Source organism: Hippopotamus amphibius, chromosome 3 (genome assembly GCF_030028045.1).
Source record: "Hippopotamus amphibius kiboko isolate mHipAmp2 chromosome 3, mHipAmp2.hap2, whole genome shotgun sequence".
Classification (NCBI taxonomy): domain Eukaryota; kingdom Metazoa; phylum Chordata; class Mammalia; order Artiodactyla; family Hippopotamidae; genus Hippopotamus; species Hippopotamus amphibius.
Window position 1 is genome coordinate 107,169,396 of NC_080188.1, and position 21,608 is coordinate 107,191,003.

At 37.0% G+C, this 21,608-nt stretch overlaps 1 protein-coding gene across 1 annotated transcript; it reads right to left on the minus strand.

Moving 5' to 3' along the window:
* Positions 1-3,920: 3,920 nt before the first annotated feature.
* On the minus strand, positions 3,921-4,850 carry LOC130850438 (olfactory receptor 4C16-like). The gene has a single exon (XM_057729985.1). It carries the CDS (start codon positions 4,848-4,850, stop codon positions 3,921-3,923), a length of 930 nt encoding a protein of 309 aa, XP_057585968.1.
* Between the last annotated feature and the right edge of the window lie 16,758 nt (positions 4,851-21,608).

Genomic DNA, 21,608 nt, shown 5'->3' on the forward strand with positions numbered 1-21,608 from the left:
CCCCCCCCACACACACACATACACACAAACAAAGGTAATTATATTAGGGGTGGAGGTGTAACTAAACTTATTGTGGTACTCATTTTCCAGTATATACTTGTATCAAATCATCACAAATCTTACATATGTTATATGTAAATAGTCTCTCAGCAAATCTAGGGAAAAAAAGCAAAAAGAAAACCAGTGAAATTTTCCTAAATGTCTAGATAAATTTTTTATTTGATACCATAATATTTTTCTCATTTTTCTCATTGTGTTTGTCTAACAGTCCATGCTATACAAATGTGATAGGTTACCATAATTTTTTCCCATTACCATTTCCCCAACCCCTGTCCTTCTAAAAATCATAGCAGATTGTAGCAGGCATGACATCTGCCTTGGGGAGTTACTCCATGGATTGGCCAATAACCTGAGTTTAGTCTATTCAACTCAACTACAAAACCAGGTTTACTCAGATTTCCTCTCTGGAACTGTGAATAGGGAACCTGACAGGCTGGAGGGAAGAGGAGAATATTGTAAGAAAAATGGAGAAAGAATCTGTTTCCACAACCCAGAGCCACGTGAAAGCAGACACTTTGGGTAAACAGAGAACATGAATTTGATAGAGAGTGAAAAATGTAAATTAATAGGAAAAAGGGGAATCGCTTCCAACCTCAGAGAGTAGCAGTTATGGCAGGAGACTGGGCTTCCAGAACGCTGAACTGCTAATGACTTTCCGGTGTATCCAAGGCACAAGAACTCATTGTTAACTTGATTTTATAACAACAGAAAAAGATACATTCTTTGTTTCCAATAAATAAGTGAGCCTGATTAAACTCCAGTGCCTGATTCATTTCTCTAAAATACCAATTGCAATTTTATTATGACACACAAGAAATTAAACAACTGAATGCCACTCACCATTCTTTCTTGATAAAGACCACATAGGAGATGAACATTCACTAGAAAAATCTGTGTTAAACAGATATGTTAAACTCCATAATAAGTGATAGGCTGAAATACAATGTCCGCTTGCATGGCAGGAAGATAAGATAAGGATTTTTATGTAGGTGGTAATAGATTCATAATTAGATATTAATAGATGACCACTAATTTAGGAAGATGTAGGAAGGTGAGTCTGGTCAACTATAGAGCATGAATTTTATAGGTTTAGGTTGAGAGCTAAATTATTGAGTAAAACAGAAAAGTTGCTGGACCCAATATGTGGACCAGCAATCCAATTCCCCACCTGCTTTCATTTGAAGACAGGTTGCTATTGTTCTATCTTCCCATTTGCCAGTCTTGCCTTCCTACCAGAAACTCTTTACATTTAAAGCAGAGAAAATAAAAACGTTATTGCGTAGTGGTTGGGAGTCTGCCTGGGTTTGATCCCTGGTCTGGGAGGATCCCACATGCCACAGAGTAGCTGGGAATATGCACCACAACTATTGAGCCTGCACTCTACAGCCTGAGAACCACAACTACTGAGCCCATGTGCCACAACTACTGAAGCCCACATGCCTAGAAACTCATGCTCTGCAGCAAGAGAAGCCACACAATGAGAAGCCTGCACACCACAACGAAGAGAAGCCGCTGCTCACCACAACTAGATAAAGCCTGCATGCAGCAATAAAGACCCAACACAGTTAATAAATTAATAAAGTAATAAATTAATTAAAAATAATAAAAATAAAAAGTTATTTGGAATCTTTACATGTATGGACAAGGATTGCATATTTTGGGGGTATAATTTTTAGGTGATTAGCAGTATAATACAGATCTTATTTTTTCTACTTCCCCCATAAAAAATCCCACCCTCTTACTTGGCTATGTGCACAGTAGTGGGAATTGGTGAGATCATGATGTATACTGACTGCTGACATCCTGGGAGCAGTGAGAGGAAAGCGTCCTGCATTTCACTATGTAGATTTTCACTTACTTCTAGTACATGCTGCTGCCCATTTTATCACTGCCCTCTACAGTGATACCAGAAACACTTTAGTTCAATTTTTAAAAATAATAATCATCCAATCTTCAATGGGATGGTGTAAAAGAAGTGTCAGCTGACAATGTAGAAACTGGCCTGGGAAAATAATCTTCATGTAATTCAATGTATGTTTCAGGCCTACATTCTGAGGAACTTAATGCTCTAACTTATCTCCATTCTTAGATGGTTGTAACTTCTACTCTGCTAAGTTAGTAACCTACCACTCTCCTCTAGGTTTCAAAAAACATGTGAAAATCTTTCACCAACTGGTATTTCCTGTCTCATTGTTTTTGTCATTGTGGATTAACACATAATATTATAGTTCCTTCTTATTTTAATGAGAATTTATAAGGAGAGGTAATGCATTCTTATGGATAATTCAACACAAAATAAATTTCTATTTTTTGATATATATTTATTTGTTTTGTTTTTTTTATAATGACATAAAAAGATGAAACCCAAAAGGAACAGAATGTCATCACACACATGACTTATTTACTGTAGCAGCTGTGGTCAATGATAAGATGATTGAGATGGATTAGTCTTGAAATTCTCTGTATCTGGAAAAAAAATAGGAGATACACATGTCGCTACTTGGAATTCACAGGTTTCCATTCCCACATCAAGAAATAAAGGACGGGATGGTTTTCTTAGGCTAAAAAAAATGCAAACTTCTTGGTACAACAAAATTAGTACAAATTTAATAATCTTAATATAATTTAGTAACTTGTAAATAGAAATAAAAGTTCCAAATAAACAAGAATACTTGTATTTTCTGTATGGAAAAAAATACAGATAGGAAGACACACTGAAATCGGACAGATTGTTAGTGACCATGTGATTAGAGCCTGCAGTGATGAGGAATGGTGAGAAAGATGACATTCATCTCCATTGCATAAATACAATTTTCATCTAAATATCTGTCTTTCTTAAGTTACTCTCTTTTCTGCATTGCATTAAAACTCACTAAAACAACTCATGGCTGTGATGTAACTATTTATGTTTCACAGCCTAGAAACTGTCCTCTTGGTTATAACATGATTCATTTAGTTACTCATTATTTTCAAATTCCATACCATCGATTACATGTATTCTTTACTTCTAGCTCACATAAATATACCTATCTTAATTTGAGTAATCTATGCTACAATCATAATAACCCAATATTATAAAGAAATTATTATAATTGGTATGATTCAAGAGAAAACTTAATACTGCTCTCATAATAGAAGTGATCCTTCTAAGAGCAAAATGCATTTATTACAGATAGAATGTTAATATGAGTTCAACCCCAACAGTTAGAACATTCCTAAGGAAAATATACTTCTACAAAAGGGTGAATCTTCTCATCCTGTTCTGTCACTATTCTAGAAGGATCTAGGTAAACATATGTAAGAATTTGAAGTATAACCCCAAGGAAAAGAAGGGAGGTTTCCTAGATTAAATATAGTGTCCTTTAAAATACGAAGATGCTATGATTATCTGACCCTGGTGATTTTTGCTGAGTCAAGAGGAACAACCAAGTTGAAGGTCCATGATCAGACATGAGACCACGGTGTCTAATAAATAAACTCTTTGGAAGGAAAACATGTCAGGCTGTGGATATAAGCATATAGGGGTGTAATGTAAACAGAGAACACCAGAGGGCAGCACAAAAGGCAGCGAAAACAGTAGCACAAACCCACAGCGGGATTATGCAGACTAGAGGCAGAAACACAGCAGTGACTATCTAAGGCCATGTTCTTGCATGACTGTGTGTCCCTGGTGCTGCCTCCTCTACATAAATTTGACTCCACACTAACTAGCATATGTGTTCACATTGCCTATATTCCTGAAGGAACAAACTTTCATGCCCTGAGTTAGGGTTATATTAACTCCCCAATAAGAAGATATTATTCTCTATGGACTTCTTTTAGGTCAATCCAAACTGTGAAGAAATCTTTGAAACTTCCATTCATCTTTTGTCATCTGAGAACAAGTTCTTATTCCATAACATCCTCATGGCATTTTTCACTTCATTCCTCAGTGTGTAAATCAGAGGGTTGATCCAAGATGTTCCCAGTGTATAAAACACAGCTATCACCTTATCCATGGAGAAGGTGGTTGCAGGGCATGTATACATAAATTTGCAAGGACCAAAGAACAACATGAACACGATGATGTGGGAGATGCAGGTGGAAAGGGCTTTTTTCCTCCCTTCAGCACTGTGGTTCCTCCAAGAATGCAAGATGATAACACTGGAGAACATCAGCATGACAAAACCCACTACACAGAAGGCCCCACTGCTCAACACCAAGAGTAGGTTGGTCACATAGGTGACTGTACAAGGAAGTTTCAACAAAGGTTGCAAGTCACAAACATAGTGATCAATCACATTGGGAACACAGAAAGGTAGGCTCAGGGCTAGGACAATCTGAGCTGAAGAATGCACACAGGACCCCACCCAGGCCACAGCCACCAACACACCACAGACTCGATGACTCATGATGATTGTGTAGCACAGGGGCTTGCAGATGGCCACATAGCAATCAACAGCCATGAGGATTAGGATAAAGATCTCCAGGCGGCCAATGAAATGGAATGAAAAAACTTGGACTACGCCCTCACTGAAAGAGATAGTGGCCTTCTTCAAAAGGGCATCCATAATCATCCTAGGGGCTACACAAGTAGAGAAGCTGGTATCAGATAAGGACAAAAGGAAAAGGAAGAAGTACTTTGGAATCCCAAGTGCCCGGCTCATCTTGATGGCAGTAATAATGAGAAAGTTCCCCAACAAGGTCCCCAAATAGAACATCAAGAAAGTGACAAACAGTATCTTCTTTCTAACTGGATCCTGGGTCAACCCAAGTAGAATAAACTCAGTCACATTATTATTCAGCCGCATGTTTTCATGAATGAGGAGAAGGGGTGAGTGTGAAATGGTTCATCTGCAAAAAACAGAAAAGAATTAATTCGTGGTGGGATATGTGATGTTTAGGAGCATTTTTTTTTTTTTTTTCCTATCTTTTCCTCTAGGAGTTTTATTTATTTATTTTTTCTGCTTTTATTTTTTTTTTATTATTTTTTGGGGGTACACCAGGTTCAATCATCTGTTTTTACACACATATCCCCGTATTCCCTCCCTTCCTTGACTCCCCCCCCCTCGAGCCCCCCCACCCTCCCCGCCCCAGTCCTCCAAGGCATCCTCCATCCTCGAGCTGGGCTCCCTTTTCTACACAACAACCTCCCACTGACTATTTTACAGTTGGCAGTACACACATGTCTGTGCTACTCTCTCGCTTTGTCTCAGTTTCCCCTTCACCCCCACCCCCTCCCATACCCCGAGTTCTCCAGTCCATTCTCTGTATCTGCATCCTTGTTCTTGACACTGAGTTCATCAGTACCATTTTTAGATTCCATATATGTGAGTTAGCATACAATATTTGTCCTTCTCTTTCTGACTTACTTCACTCTGTATGACAGATTGTAGTTCTATCCACCTCATTACATATAGCTCCATCTCATCCCTTTTTATAGCTGAGTAATATTCCATTGTATATATATGCCACATCTTCTGTATCCATTCATTTGTTGATGGGCATTTCGGTTGCTTCCATGTCCTGGCTATTGTAAATAGTGCTGCAATAAACATTATGGTACAAGTTTCTTTTGGGATTATGGTTTTCTTTGGGTATATGCCCAGGAGTGGGATTACTGGATCATATGGTAGTTCTATTTGTAGTTTTTTAAGGAACCTCCAAATTGTTTTCCATAGTGGCTGTACCAACTTACATTCCCACCAACAGTGCAGGAGAGTTCCCTTTTCTCCACAGCCTCTCCAACATTTGTGGTTTCCAGATTTTGTGATGATGGCCATAGGAGCATTTTAAACAAAATAAATACTCTTCTTCATGGACATTTTAGCTCTAATTTCTTAACATATTACCTCAACAATTTGTTCCTTAATTTGTAATGACCACTTCTTAGGACAGTTATGAGTCTCAGCTAAGCTTGCGAATAGTGGACTTTACTCTAGCACTCTTCAAATACAACTCTTTGTGAATTCTACATGATTCTCATTAATCTTGCTAATTGAATATAAAATTAAGAGATACCGCTCCATTTTATGAACTTCATTACTTTTCCATATTCAATAAATATAGGGACCCATGTTTGGATGGTGTATCACCTGGCATTTTGGATATATATTACTGCCTTTAGAAGTTCACAATATAAATGTAAAATCACAGCCCAGTCCCATCCCCTAAAAAATGTTTTCTTTATATGTATATTTATTATTATATGTTTTTTATAGTTACTGACAGAATTGTATGTTTTTATTAATCTATAATATGCCACACTTCACTGTGCACTTTCTTCCAGATATTACAGATTAAAAAGAGCAAAAGGAAGTACTTATAATCTATCAATAAAATATCCTTACTTTGAAGCACCCGTATGATCTTTAGTATTTGACATACACCAATGTGGAGAAGCGAACGTTCTTTTTTTTTTTCATGGTTTATTTAGTTAGTTAGTTATCTAGTTATTTATTTATTTATTTTTGGCTGTGTTGGCTCTTCATTGCTGTGTGGGCTTTCTCTAGTTGTGGCGAGCAGGGGCTACTCTTCATTGTGGTCCAAGGGCTTCTAGGTGTGATGGCTTCTCTTGTTGGGGAGCACGGGCTCTAGGCGCATGGGCTTCAGTAGTTGCAGCACATGGGCTCAATAGTTGTGGCTCGTGGGCTCTAGAGCACAGGCTCTGTAGTTTTGGCACATGGGCTTAGTTGCTCCATGGCACATGGGATCTTCCCAGCTCAAGGATGGAACTAGCATCCCCTGCATTGGCAGGAGAGTTCTTAACCACTACACCATAAGGGAAGTCCTGAATGTTCTTTAATAGTTGGTAATATCTCAAATATCTCCATTTCTATTTTTCATTTCTAATTTCTAAAAACATCCTTCAACAGATGCAAAGTTCCAGAGGTTACATTTAAATAAGAGGGAGGGTATTTTACTCAATAGTTCATGTGTTCTCAATTTAAATGTTTTGTTTAAGCATTTTAGATCAGAGGTCCTTTGGGGAGATGCCACCAGGCAGTTCCTTTAGGGCCAGATCATGGTCATAATCCCCAGTAGAGTTTGTTTCATCCAGTTACTCAAAACCCCTGCATTTACTGTAACAGAGCACATACTCAGAAGAGGGAGGGAGATATAATTTTAGACAAAGAGTGATATTGGACGGCTTCCTAGGTGGCACAGTGGTTAAGAATCTGCCTGCCAATGCAGGGGACATGGGTTTGATCCCTGTTCCAGGAAGATCCCACATACCGCAGAGCAGCTAAGCCCGTGCACCACAACTATTGAGCCCATGTGCTGTAACTACTGAAGCCCATGTGTCTAGAGCCTGTGCTCCACAACAAGAGAAGCCACAGCAATGAGGAGTCTGTACACCACAACGAAGAATAGCCCCCACTCACAGCAACTAAAAGAAAGCCCACGCACAGCAAAAAAGACCCAACACAGCCAATAAAATAAATAAATAAATCTAAAAAAAAAAAAGTGATAGTAGATAATCGGTAACTGACTTTATTCAAATCTTTTTCTGTCTTTGCAAAATCAATGATTATTCAACTTTGAAACATCATTTCTTTCAATGAAGATTTATTTTTTTTCATATTTGGAAAGGAATATTATCACTGGCTTCACTTCAAAGAGCAAAATCTTTCCTCTAGGTCTTTCTTGACAACACGATGTTGAAAAGAACACTACATGCAAGTAAAAATATTAACTGAAGGTGACAAATTTAAACATAATTTGGAAGACTTACCCCATTGTAGTCCTCCTCACTCCCATCCATACCTTCAATACATTATGTTGAAAGCTGTGAGCAGCCAAAGCCCAGACTGTGATAGACCAAATAGCTACAGTATGACTCTTATTTATTGTTTCCTCTCTCTCAGTAAATTTTCTTCTCCTCATCAAAGTTGAATCATGTGTTATCTTCCTCCAAATCAAAAATTTCTCCTGAGAAAATTTTATGAATTTATTTACTTTATTATTTCTGATTTTAAAAAATATCTCTGTGGACCATGTAATCTTTGGCATGTATCTTAAACATTCAGGGAACAGAGTCTTGATATTTTAACCAATACAATAAGCTCATTCCTTCCACATTCATTTGAAAGAGTGATCCATCATGAAGTATTTGTAGTTGAAAATATGGCCTACGTTTGTGGCTACTCTTTGGCATGTATGGATTTTGGTTTGTATGTTAACAATCCCTGTAAACTGCCCATTTCTTGAACAACCTTATTTGTACATTAGGACATATATTTGCAATATAAATTAAGAATCATAAATACATATGGTTTCATTTACTTGTTAATAATTGTGAGTTCACATCTAATATTTAATCAATAACATACTCAATAGTGTCCTTCCTTTCCTGAATGTAAATTTTTTTCTAGATACTTTTAACTGTCTCGAAACTCGGGATCCAACTGCTAAGATATCGCTTCTGAATGCCTTCAGTTATTGATTTAGAATGAAGGAAATTTTCCTGTTATCTAAGGGCTCCTTTTATAGCTTTTCTTATAGTATCACATACTATGCTTAAATTCAACTGTGTGTGCTTTCTTTAGCTTCTTTCTTAGAAAGAAAATCTTTGAAAACTAAATGATTTTATTCTCCACAGATCCAAACCCAATGCCTTGTACAATGTGGTTGCTTAACAAGTGTTTTTAAGTTGAACTTAGTTACTTCTTATAATAATTATCTGATTGTTTTAGTACTATTCTGATTAAAAAACACATTCACATTTTTAATCTGGTGGGGCCATCTATATAGTATGTATGGTGAACAAACATGCTCCCAACTTAAAATTCAGAAAAAAGATGGGATAAATTTTAAATAACTTAGTTAATCAGCTCCATACGCTGGAGTAGAAGATGTACTCAATACTGAACCACAAGGCCATGTAAGATTCTCGGAGTCTGGCACCCATAAGAATGATTGTCTTGAGTATTTGACATTTTTTTGCATGAATTCATGGCCCTTCAAGAATGCAAGGAAAGCCTTGAAAATTTCCATACCTTTCTAACATTGATGCATGTTTTTGGTCATGTCTCTGTGTATGACCATGTGTCCACTTTTTCCAGAGGTGTTAACATCTCTCATCATGCTCTCAAAGGAATCTAACATAAAAATGGGTTGCGATGATCTGGAGACAAACAGTACTGGTAAAATAGCATGTCTTCTGATAACTACTGTACTTACCTCAAGTTTTCAAACACATTTAGCCAAGTTTAGAATGGTTAAATTTTTCAAAACAGTAATGAAGAGATAATATGTTGATTTGGGAAGTAACAGAGGTGAGCCGAAAGAAAACCACACAGAAATGGTGGAGAATAGAAGAGGGTGGGATGCAGGGTGTCAGGTGGTGATTCTACCCTACAAATCTGTTTTATTGTGGAAGCCACAGTGAAAGCATTAGGACTCCCTTAAACTACCCAACCCTCTTTGATTTGGTTACCTTATACTTCCGTCTTTGGGATAATTCTTACATTCATTTGATTTCTATGAAAAATGTACCTTTCTCTGTGGAAAGGTGAACAGATCAACCCAATGTTCTTTATCCTGCAAAAGCCCAAATTAAAGAATGATGGAAACTCCCCCCCACACCCATGGCCCGTTACCTCTCACCTTCATCATACAGCTTTCTGCTTCCACATTGTCCTGTTTCCTCTGAACTTTCCATCAAGCTTTTCACACTAAATCTCAATTGCATGTCAGCTGCAAATTATATTCTGAAAATGTCATTTTAGACACATGCAAAGAGTAGTACTCAATCTGTGATATAGAACATTCTATTTAAAGCTGTCCTTTGGATGTGGAAAAGCTGGCATTTTCCAAGAAGCTATGTCACAGTCATTACTTGTATTTTTTTCTGTTTCTTTTTTAAAGGAATTAGGAGCAATAAAGCCACGAGTCATATGGAAATATATTTTAACTTATGTTAGATTTTTCTGTAATGATGCCACTCTCAGCACAACAACGTAAGCAGTCTGTTACTTACCTGTTAGAACACTCTACATTACTGTCGTGTCTTTATATTCCTTTTTGAAAACAGCCTTCTCAGGGAATACTGCAAAAAATTTCCTTTCTGCATTCTAAAGAGAATATTTTAAGACATAATGATGTAAGACATTAGCATCCTAGAGAGTACCATTTCCTAAAGTTTCCCTTCCTTTGCTCATCAGAAACATGCCCAATGTTGTAATAAATTTAACTTCTGGTTTGCCTATTTAGCCAAAGAAGTGTAAGTTACCCTTCTTCATACACAGGAACCAAGTAGAGAAAAGGGTTTTGAAGGTATTAGGTACCTCAGGCTGAGCAAAGTTATCAGGGAAAAGAAGGAAATTTTAAATGCATGGCAGAGAGGGTGCTAGAGAAGAGGAGGAAGAAAAAATATTGTCTTTGGTAGAAGGAGAAGTGGATCACCAAGAAACTACTGCTCCCACCCAGTAAGTTTCATCTCTGTGCTTTAGGGGACAAACTTCTCTACCTCTTATAAATTATTTGTAATTATGATCAACAGAAGGCACCACAGTGCCTGAAACCAGATGTTCTGTTCTGTGTTCTATAACCATTCCTCACCAAGGTACCACAGATGTGTAGCAAGGGGTCTGAGGATTAAAATGTATATGAGCACTGAATAGATACCTCATTTTTTTCTAATTCATTTCCATTTGTTTGCTAACTAGTGTTAGTAAACAGGCACTTGTTAAGGAACACAGTTTATTGAAATAATTTTTCTTCCCTATTAAGTTGCCATTTTTTTTCCTAATAGAGTTTCTGAAAGTATAAACCTAGAATGCCTGCCTGTTTTTACCATAAGTGGAGACAGCCCAATAGAAAATAGAGACAGCACAAAAGAAAGAAGAGGCAACAAACAGAAGAGACCCATTCTTATAATGTTTTCAACTGTAGAATTCAACCATTTGCAAACAATTTTACTATCTTGTATTTTATTTATTTTATATTATTATTCTTTACATTAAGTAAATAATAAAATGAATCCTAGTAAACTTACTACCATCTCGAGAACTAAAATATTATCAATAATTAAATCATTTTTAACCTCTTGCCTATCTGCCCCCTGCCTCATCCAAAAAGTAAACAATATTTTTATTTTATCCTAAAAATAGGGACTTCCCTGGTGATCCAGTGGTGAAGACTTGAGCTCCCAATGCAGTGGGCATGGGTTCAATCCCTGGTCAGGGAACTAAGGTCCCTCATGCTACACAGTGTGGCCAAAAAGAGAAATGCACTACTATCCTAAAAATAAAATATTTGTATTGATATATTCAGAATTCTAGGAATTGCTTTTATTTTTTCATCCAACACTACTAAGTTTTATGTTCATTGTTGAATATCATTGTAGACTCTTTTTCACGGTGATATCACACTGCATTGTGTGATGATTTCAAAATATGTTTATTCATTTTCCAGCCAATGGGCATTTGACTACTATGAACAGTAACTATGAACATTTTTAAATATGTCTCCTAGGAGTGGAATTGATAGGTTGTGGATTGTGGCAACATTCAGCTTTACAAAATAATACTATAAATTTCCACAAGGGGTGAGGAGATGCAGTCTAGCTATGTGCCAAAGAAGAAGAGAACAAGAATATTTGTGAACAGATCTAATAACCTTTCCAAGAGTCTTAAAGGATGAAGTAGAAGAATGTTCTCTTTTGTTGTTGTTGTTTTAATTAATAGATACAATTATAATCCTACGAAACAACCTGAGTTTGTATTTTTCAATGTCAGTTTAAAATTGTCAATTTTCAGCCACTTTCCCCTGTCATTTGTAAAACAGTTATTTGAACAGTAAGATAGGCTTGTGTCTTCTTGTGAAGGGAAGAGAGTTTCTTCAAGGCAGAAAGGCTTACCCTTGTTTATGACTTATTGTTAAAGTATGTGACCTATAAAGTTAGAATTGAGGTGTATGATTATACTTCTATTAATGAGGGACATATTTATAAAAACATTTCCATCTACTCCTACATAGCTGCATTAATTAAAGACAACCTGCACAGTGTAGGGGAGGCATGATAATAGAGGATATTAGTGTATTGCATGATATCATAGTTCTTTGGCCCCTAGATTATTACCTGAATTCAAAAGCCTAGCAAATAGGATAATACCTTCTGTTGGTAAAATGATAATGAGATGTATCATCTTTGCTCTCTCATTGATTTTTTTAAAGAGCTCTATAAAGAGATGAACTTCTAGGACTTTGAGTCCTAAGTAAACCTGGTACCTTCTAATGGCAAGCACTGTCTGCAAGTACTTTAACCTGTGACAAATTCCTTATAGTGAGTAAAGAAGTCAAAAAGATGGCTTAATTAAACACAGATTTCCCTCTATCTTATTTCATAATTAAAAAATTCAGCATGAATTGGTAAAAGGGAGATGAATAGGTGAGATACAGAGGAGTTTTTAGGGCAGTGAAAACACTCTGTATGGTACTATAATGATGAATGCATGTCATTATATTACATTTCTCCAAAATCATGGAATATACAACATGAGTAGAGAACCCTAATGTAAACTACGGACTTCAGGTTATTACAATGCGATGATGTAAGTTCATCCATCAGAATAAATACATAAATCTGGTAGGGGAGGTTGATAATGGGGGAGGCAATGAATGTGGAGAGGTAGGTGGTATGTGGGGTATCTCTGTACCTTTCTCTCAATTTTACTGTGAACCAAAACTGCTCTAAAAAAATAAAGTCTTTAATAAAAATTAATCCAATTTATTTACTTGCTGATTATAGACTTCTACATGCAAATGCCAAGTGTTTCTTTCTCTAGGGTGTAATTTCTTGGCATCATAAGCTACATTCAGGCAATGACTATGATATACTCTTTAGATCAGCCTTACTTAGAGATGGCTTGGAACTGCAGTCCCTGCCTCTGGCTCACGAAGTAGGGAAGGAAAAAGTGCATTCCCTGAGGTATTTGGTGAACTGTGGTCACTCTCCTTCCAAAGCAGTCTCTTGGTCTCTAAGGGCTGATGCAATGCTTTAATTATTCAGAGTGCTCAGTGCCAAAACTAATTCCACACTAACAGGCACTTTTGTTTATCAATTCCCCAAGAATAACTTCTTTCAGCAGCCAATGGTTTCTTGGCAAGAAGCTTTGGAGCTGAATCCTACTATTGAGCTGCTGACAATGGCTCCTACTAGCAGGCCCCAATTCCCCCAACATAATAAAAGATTCTCTGAAGACATTACATCAGCCACCTTGAATTTTGCTCTGTCTCCAGTGCCCTGCCCAGTCAGAAAAGGAGACTAAAGCCTCTTCCCTTTCTCCCCATCAGTGAGTTCTCGCCAACTCTCTGCTTTTACACAAAACATCTTCCTCACATCACCCTTCTCCCCCTTCCCATCACTCAGAGCAAGGGACACAGTGCCATCTTCACAGTCAAGACTTTGTGTCCCTTTGATGTTTCCACTGTTTGTATACATGACATCTAAGGGTAACTTTTTAATGTGCAGCCAGTTATTTCTCAAGTTTTACCTATTTAAAAGTCTTCTGTATGTTGCAGAAGACTTTTAAATAGGTAAGCTCTGAAGTTCAGCTTCAGCCTTGGTCTTCAGCCAAAAATCATTTATCAGCTTAGACTGTAGCATTTAAAAGGCTGAAGAGTTAAATGTCTGCACCACTGTCGTTTGTGACTTCTCATAAGTTACTGCCGTGTACACTCGCCATAAGGGTGCTAATGCAAATTAGTTACAGGATTCAAATTTATTGTTAATATATACATATTTACTCTCAAATGTTGGTGAACATGCTAGGTGTGACAGAGAGAATATTTCCTTGTTTCATTTCTTTTCATTTTGCTTTTCTTTAGGATATGAAACATTAAGCAAATTGGCAATCTTTTTCTTTAATTTTTATTGGAGTATAGTTGCTTTACAAGGGAGTGTTAGTTTCTGCTGTACAGCAAAGTGAATCAGTCAGCTGTACATACACATATACCCCCTCTTTTTTGGATTTCCTTCCCATTTAGGTCACTACAGAGCACTGAGTAGAGTTCCCTGGCTATTCAGTAGGTTCTCAATAATTGTCTATTTTATACATAGTATCAATAATGTATATATGTCAATTCCCATCTCCCAACATTCTTATAACATCATTGATTATAATACTAACCTTTTTTGCAACACGTAAACATAGACACAACAGCCATAGCTGCAAATCACAGTTAATCACCTCAGGAACAAACACAAATAAGATCACAAAGCAAAATGAAATTGTACCACTTTTTTCTTCCTTCATTTTCTTAACCTCACACCTCATTGATAAAGAATGGAATCCAATTTTTTTTCTTGAAGCAAATTAATTAATAAAATTATCTGATAGGGCTTTCAGAGTTCTGTGATATTTAATTGGGAGTGTGAGCATGTACAATACAAACCCTTAAAGTACAATATATGAAATTTATCTTTAAAAAATTTACTTTTTGTTTGGTTTGGAGATTTACATAGAATGATGCCCATGTCTCAGTGAATTCCTTTAGTGAGATATTGAAAAAAATTACCAGAGAATGGCAGGATGGGGAAAGAGGAGAAAGAAAAGTTAAAATGCAGGATGGTTGAAGGTTAAAAATGAACAAGGACGCAGATGCAGAGAATGGACTGGAGAACTCGAGGTTTGGGAGGGGGCAGGGGGTGAAGGGGAAGCTGAGACAAAGCGAGAGAGTAGCACAGACATATATATACTACCAACTGTAAAATAGATAGTCAGTGGGAAGTTGTTGTATAACAAAGGGAGTCCAACTCAAGGATGGAAGATGCCTTAGAGGACTGGGGTGGGGAGGGTGCGGGGGACTCGAGGAGGGGGGGAGTCAAGGAAGGGAGGGAATACGGGGATATGTGTATAAAAACAGATGATTGAACTTGGTGTACCCCAAAAAATAATAAATAAATTTTAAAAAATGTACTGTCTTTAGAGGGAAGGAAAACAATCTCTTCATGGAACTAACTGAAGCTGGTGGATGCTGTAGGTACCACTTCTGGTACCCCCAAATACTTCTAGAATGATATCTCTGCAGGGAGATCATTCTGGAAATATTTGTTTCCCAGCAGGGCATTCTGTAACAGAAATTAACCTGAGATTCCTTGCTACTGGAATATGATCAAAGAACTAACAATTGCCAAGATTTCTATTCTTGCTGTGTGGTGTCAGAGAAAGATGCTAGCACACCTGAGTGTGTAGGGAGGTCACTGTCATCTCAATGGTGTGTGGCGAAGCTAGCTTGTCATGGGTGATCATCTGAACCAGCTCTGTGGGGAACATTTTGAGAGGACCTAGTCCAATTGCTGTCTCTCTTTGCCACCTGAATGTAATAAACTTATTGGAAAACCAGCCCAGAGCAACAGCTTCTACAAATGCCCCCTTCTCCAACCACCACCCCACCCCGTATCCTAGAGTTTTGGTACATCTGAGACATGAAGAGTTTCTGTGCACAGTTAAATATTCAAACACATTGGATCATAGGAAGCTGAGCTCTTCTGAGAACATAAGGCTAGGTTTCCTTGATTATTCATGTCTTTTCCTAAATACACAACTAGAAGATGTCCCTAAATACATAAAGTACAGATCCTTTCCCTCACTGTAATTTTAATAAAATTACCACTTTTATCATCCTTCTTTCTTTCTCACTTGTTCTCAATGCTTAACTTTTCCACTTTCTGCCTTGACAACTGGGGATGGGAGCAGAAGTGCCAAAATATGTTGTGAATAGTAGTTACTTCCATTCCAAGAACCCATACGGCTTGAGGTTAGTTTGTCAGAGTCAAAACCAAAATGACCAAGAGAAAACTAATGAAAACTCCAAATCAAATCCAAAGCCACCCCAATCCTCTCACCTCCAACTGCCACTGCATCATTATTAGAAAAGCCTTCTCCACTGCAAAGTCACAAAACAGTTTTGCCACAGTTTCCTCTACCACATTGACAGATATTTTCCATTTAAACTTTTATCTATTTTTTCCTCCATGGCAAAAGGAATATGTTTCCAGATAGCTACACATTATTCCAGCAACTTTTTTGAATAATCTATATTTTTCCAGTAATTTGAGATACCACCTCAATCTTATTCCCAAATATCTCATCCATTATGTTCTCTTTCAGGGGTTTGTGTGCAGTGTAAATGATGTGCTTATTCTATTGCTAATGCCACATGTTTATAATTACTGTAGCTGTCGGCTATATTTTAGCATCTGCTGGGCTTTTCCCTCATTTTTTTGTCCAAAGTTACCTGCCCATGTTTTGGATACTTATCTTTCCATATGAACAAACTTGTCTGGTTAAAAAGTGTATTATTAATGATTTTGCTGGAGAACTCTTTAATGTGCAGGTAACTTGGTGGAGGTTTCAGATCTTTAGGATGTTGAATATCTTTAGGACATCAGGCAGTATTAGTGATATTAGAGAAAGTAATCTTAGGAACTCACACAGTACCTATAAGAGTTTGGATTTCCTACCCATCAGAATAGAAAACTGCATAATTCGCTGAGCACAAGGTATAGTGCTCAGAAAAGCGTTGTCTCAGCAGTGAGGAAAGTTCACCATAATCTAATCGTTAGCTAAATGCTGTTCTGCCCCTGCTAACCGAACTCAAGCATAATTATGAAAATGCAAAATATCCAGCAACCGAGGTGACATTCAGCGTCAGTCATTCAATTAGAAATTACCAAGTATGTAAAGAGGCAGGAACACATAATCCGCCATATGGGGAGAAAACAAAGACAAGTAAAAGCCACAAACAAAAATGACAATGATTACAGAATTAGTAAGTCGTTACATTAAAACAATTATTATGACTACATCAAATATTTTCAAGAAGGTAGAGAGAAGACTGAACATGGTAAGTAAGGAAATGGAATACATATAGAAGACCCAAGCTGAAATTCTAGTGATGAAAAATACAATAACTTAAATGAAAACCTTACTGGATGGCAGATTAACAGAAGATGGTACACTGCAGAAGATTGTACGTAACAGCAGAGAAGGTTACTACCTTGAAGACACAGCAATAGAAATGATCTGAAATGAAAAACAAAGAAAATAAGGGACTGGAAAACAAATTCACAGAATATCAGTGGGCTACAGAAAAACATCAAACTGCCTAACATATGAGTAATTGAAATTCTCAAAAAATAGAATGTGATAAGTGACAAAAACATATTTAAAGAAATAAAGGCCATATTTTTTCAAATTTAATAAAGTCTATATTATATATATATATATATATATATATATATGTATATATATATATATCTCCACAGATCCAAGAATCCAATAAACCCCAAGCACAAAAATCATGGAGAAATTTGCAATAAAAGATACATTATAATACATTGGTCAAAAGCAATGATAAAGAGAAAATGTTAATAGTAGCCAAAGAGAAAAACATCTTTATGGGGACTTCCCTGGCAGTCCAGTTGTTAAGACTCAGCACTTCTACTGCAGGAGGCACAGATTTGATCCCTGGTTGGGGAACTAAGATCCCCGATGCTGCAAGGCATGGCCAAAAAAAAAAAATCTTTATGTACAGAGTACTGAAGATAAAAATTATAGTGGATTTATCATCAGAAACAATATATACCAGAAGACAGAACAACATCTTTTAAGTTATTCAAACAAAAATTTCTGACTAGAATTCAATATTCCTCAAAAATATCTTTCAAAACAAAGGTGAAGTAAAGACTTTCAGATATTCAAAAGTCAAAGAATTTATCAACATCAGATTTCCTTATAAGAAGGTTAAGGAAGTCCTTCAGTCAAAAGATAAACAGTAGTGGGACTTCCTAGGTGGTGCAGTGGTTAAGAATCCACCTGCCAATGCAGGGGACACAGGTCTGAGCCCTGGTCTGGGAAGATCCCACATGCCATGGAGCAACTAAATCCGTAAGCCACAACTATTGAGCCTGTGTGCTGCAACTGCTGAAGCCCATGCGCTTAGAGCCTGTGCTCCACAGCAAGAGAAGCCACCACACTGAGGAGCCTGTGCACCACAATGAAGTGTAGCCCCTGTTTGCCACAACTAGAGAAAGCCCATGTGCAGCAATGAAGACCCAACACAGCCAATAAACAATTTTTTTTTAAAGAAGATAAACATTACCAAAGGGAAATCTGGATCTCCTAAAAAGAATGAAAGCCCCAGAAGTGGTAAATACACATGTAAATACAAGTAACATGATTTGTATGTCAGAAAATGTCAACATTAATTCATTTTTCTTTACCATAAAATGAAATTCTTGCCTCAAATAAATTTCCATCTTAATGCTTTCCTATCCATATGCCAAATATTAAAAATCCAAATTTAAATGTCCATTTGATAGAGCCACAAACTACCTCATAAATTCCTTGAAAATTAAGCTTGTTTATGCCTATGAAACAGCCCAAAACCAGGCTAAAAACTGAATGTATTATAATATTTAAAGCCTCATGGACTATGGGAAATGTATCAAAAATGTCCTCATCTTTAAGCAATAGCTCTGTACTGAAATAATTCTGCTTTGTCAGATATCTTTCAACTTGGGTAACTGTCCTGCCCTCTGAGATTGGAAATGTCATCAAAAAGCAGAAGCTAAATAAACCAGCTGTATGGTGCTGGAATTATAAGACATTTGAGGTGGTAAATGAAACTGTGAGAGAAAAGTGATTTTAACAATCTATCTCATGAAAACTGATTTGAGCCATATTTACAATTATAGGTACTACAAAGCAGAATCTTGCTATTATAGGAATAGTTAGAAATAAATATTTGGGATAAAATCAGGAATAAATGGTGCTCTAGAGACTCCTCCCAGGGCAGTAGTAAGTAATAGCTTTCTGCCAGCCTTAAGATATTTTGAAATCTGTTTGGAAAAGATGCCAAATACATCATTTGCAGAATGTTTAATTGAAGGACAACCCTGCTGTTCAGGCCTTTCAGAGAAAAATAGAGACAAAGACTCTTAACCTGGAGGGAGAAGGAAAAGCTCATTATTAAAGAGAGTTGACAATACATTTTTTTAAGTGGAGAATTTGTCACATCTGAGGACAAATAAGCTAAGGCAGTGTTATGATAAATGCTCAAATAAAGGTCAAGTCCCAGGACGATTTCCTAAACAGGTAGGGGAACAAGCCATACAGCCTTATTCCTGCACAGATTAGGGTAACCCAGTTAATAATTTCAGCAGTTTTCACCCTTTGATTAATTTGGCCCTTATGCTATCTTCCCACCAGGTGGCGCTCAAGTCAAATAGTACGCTAGATCCAGTTCCCTCAACATTCACCTAGAAATTTTGTACATTTGCCTGTCTTCAGAAAATGCTAATGGACTGTCTGAATTTCTAGCTAAGTTTTCCTTCATCCTGTGGGTGGTATTTCAGACCACACTAACCAATCTCTCTTTAAACTCCTGACATGTATCTCGAGTTGATGCTGCTAGACCATCACACTGCAATTCCACCATCCATCTATTCTCTCATGTTCTAAAGTGCACGAAAAGCTATTAGGACTGATAGTGATAAAGGAGTATATGTGCTAGAGATATAGTTCCATCTTTTCCTCTACCCTTAAAATCCCAATACTTTCTTCTCTTTCTTCAGTCCCAAACAAGAACTTCACTTTCTAACTCAAAGAAACTTTGAAGCAATTAGTAATGTGTTAGTAATTGAATAATTTATCTCTCCTTTACTGGAATCTAAATTCACAGGGAAAGAATATTTACTTTTTCTGTTTGCTGTATTATCTCAAGTACCTAAAATATGTCTGACACATCGTAGTTAATCAAAAAATATTTGTGGAAAGAATCAAAGTTTTCTAAAATGTGTAAAACCAAAGAATGAAAAAACTTGGTAGACTCAGATCTTTACTCATGCATAGTGAAAATAAGTTAAACTGAAAATCTAGACCAAACTTCAAAGAGCCACCGAAATATTTGCAGAAATTTTCAATTTTCTTTTCTTCTTTTTTTTTTCAAAACAACCCATTGTGTATAACTGGCTGTGAACTATATGAATATTTTAAAATATTGGTTACTTAGTAAATTTGGAAAATTGATGATTAGATAAGATGATCACTTAATTACTATATTTTTTTAGCAAAATGACAGAATTCAGTGCTAGGCACTAAGGATGGAAACTATTCCAATTTCCAAGGAATTCTCATTTCTGCCCTTTTTCCCCCCTTTACTACTTTAATAAAGCCTTTATATAACTCCTTGTATGAAAAATGGATTATTCCCTGTGAACAGCTATAGTACGTGTTAAACTTGTACTTATCACTTTGCATTGGCTCTCTTGAGCTCCATTCTACCTGTCTTCACTTTGGAAGGCTTTGGGATGCTGAAAGCCATGCTCTTCACACTCCCGAGATCTTGGTCTGTGGATGTAAATTGGATTGCTTCCTTTACACGCACTCCTGAGGAAATGGGAAGGTGATACTGAGAGGCCTCTTCATTCAGCTCTTGGCAACGTATGCACAAATGAGACTAAGAGGTTAGTAATTTGCTTTGGGCCCAAATGTTCCGCAGCTGGTAAGGAGCAGTTAAAGTATTCCAATTCATATTTTTAAACTTCCATTCGATGCTCTATGTGCTAAAATACAGGGTTTCTCAGTGTGTAAATTCCTGTGGATAATTTTTGCTAATCCAACTTCAGTCATTAAAAATAATTTGACTAACTTGTTAGAAAAGTATGACAAAGTTGCCAAAGCACTTCATCATCCATAACTTTTGGCAATAATGTAACAGGGAAAAGCCAAATCTGACTACATGTTGGATCTGTTTCTTTTACTTTAACCTTTGCTTCCCATTGTTTTTGATCACTAGAAGGATACTGTCTATACACAATGTCCTGCCTCAGGGAACCCTGCCCCTCTGCCTGAATGTTAAACCAAAGTGCCTTTGTTCAGGGAAACTAGTGGATCCTGTTCCACCTGTGGATGGCTGCAAGAAAGAAGAAATGAACACATCCCTTCCCTGAGGCTGGCCATTCCAGGAGGTATTTGCAAAACTTACGCACTTTTTACTTTACATCCTCATCTCCTCCCCGTCTCTGTGCTATAAAAGAAACTGGCATCCAAACCCCGAGACGATGGTTTTTCAGACACTAGTCTGCCATTTGCTCAGTCTGCCTGCTTTCCAAATAAAGTCGTATTCCTCACCTCAACACCTCACCTTTGATTTATTTGCCTGTCAAGCGGTGAGCAGAGCGAGCTTGTACTTGATAACAATAATGTTTATCCATGAAGATGCAAATTTCCTGGCAGGTCATTTGATAGTCACGTCCTACCTGCAAGGCTTCAGTAGGATCAGTCAAGGGTCAGCACTGGAGAACTATTGAAGAAATACCATTTAATCAAGAGTATAAGAAAGTATTATATAGTATCAAACCAATGAATGGTAGTCTGATTGAAAAGCACCAAGAGCTCAGCGGGGGAGGTGTTAACATAATTATGAATGAGAAATAAACACAAAAAATAGCAACAGCAGATCAGTAAGTATAAGGACTCTAGGAGGTAATATAAGTCAGTCTGACTATCTCAGGGTCAAGAATCATCGATAAGTTGGGAATTCTCTTAAGGAACCAA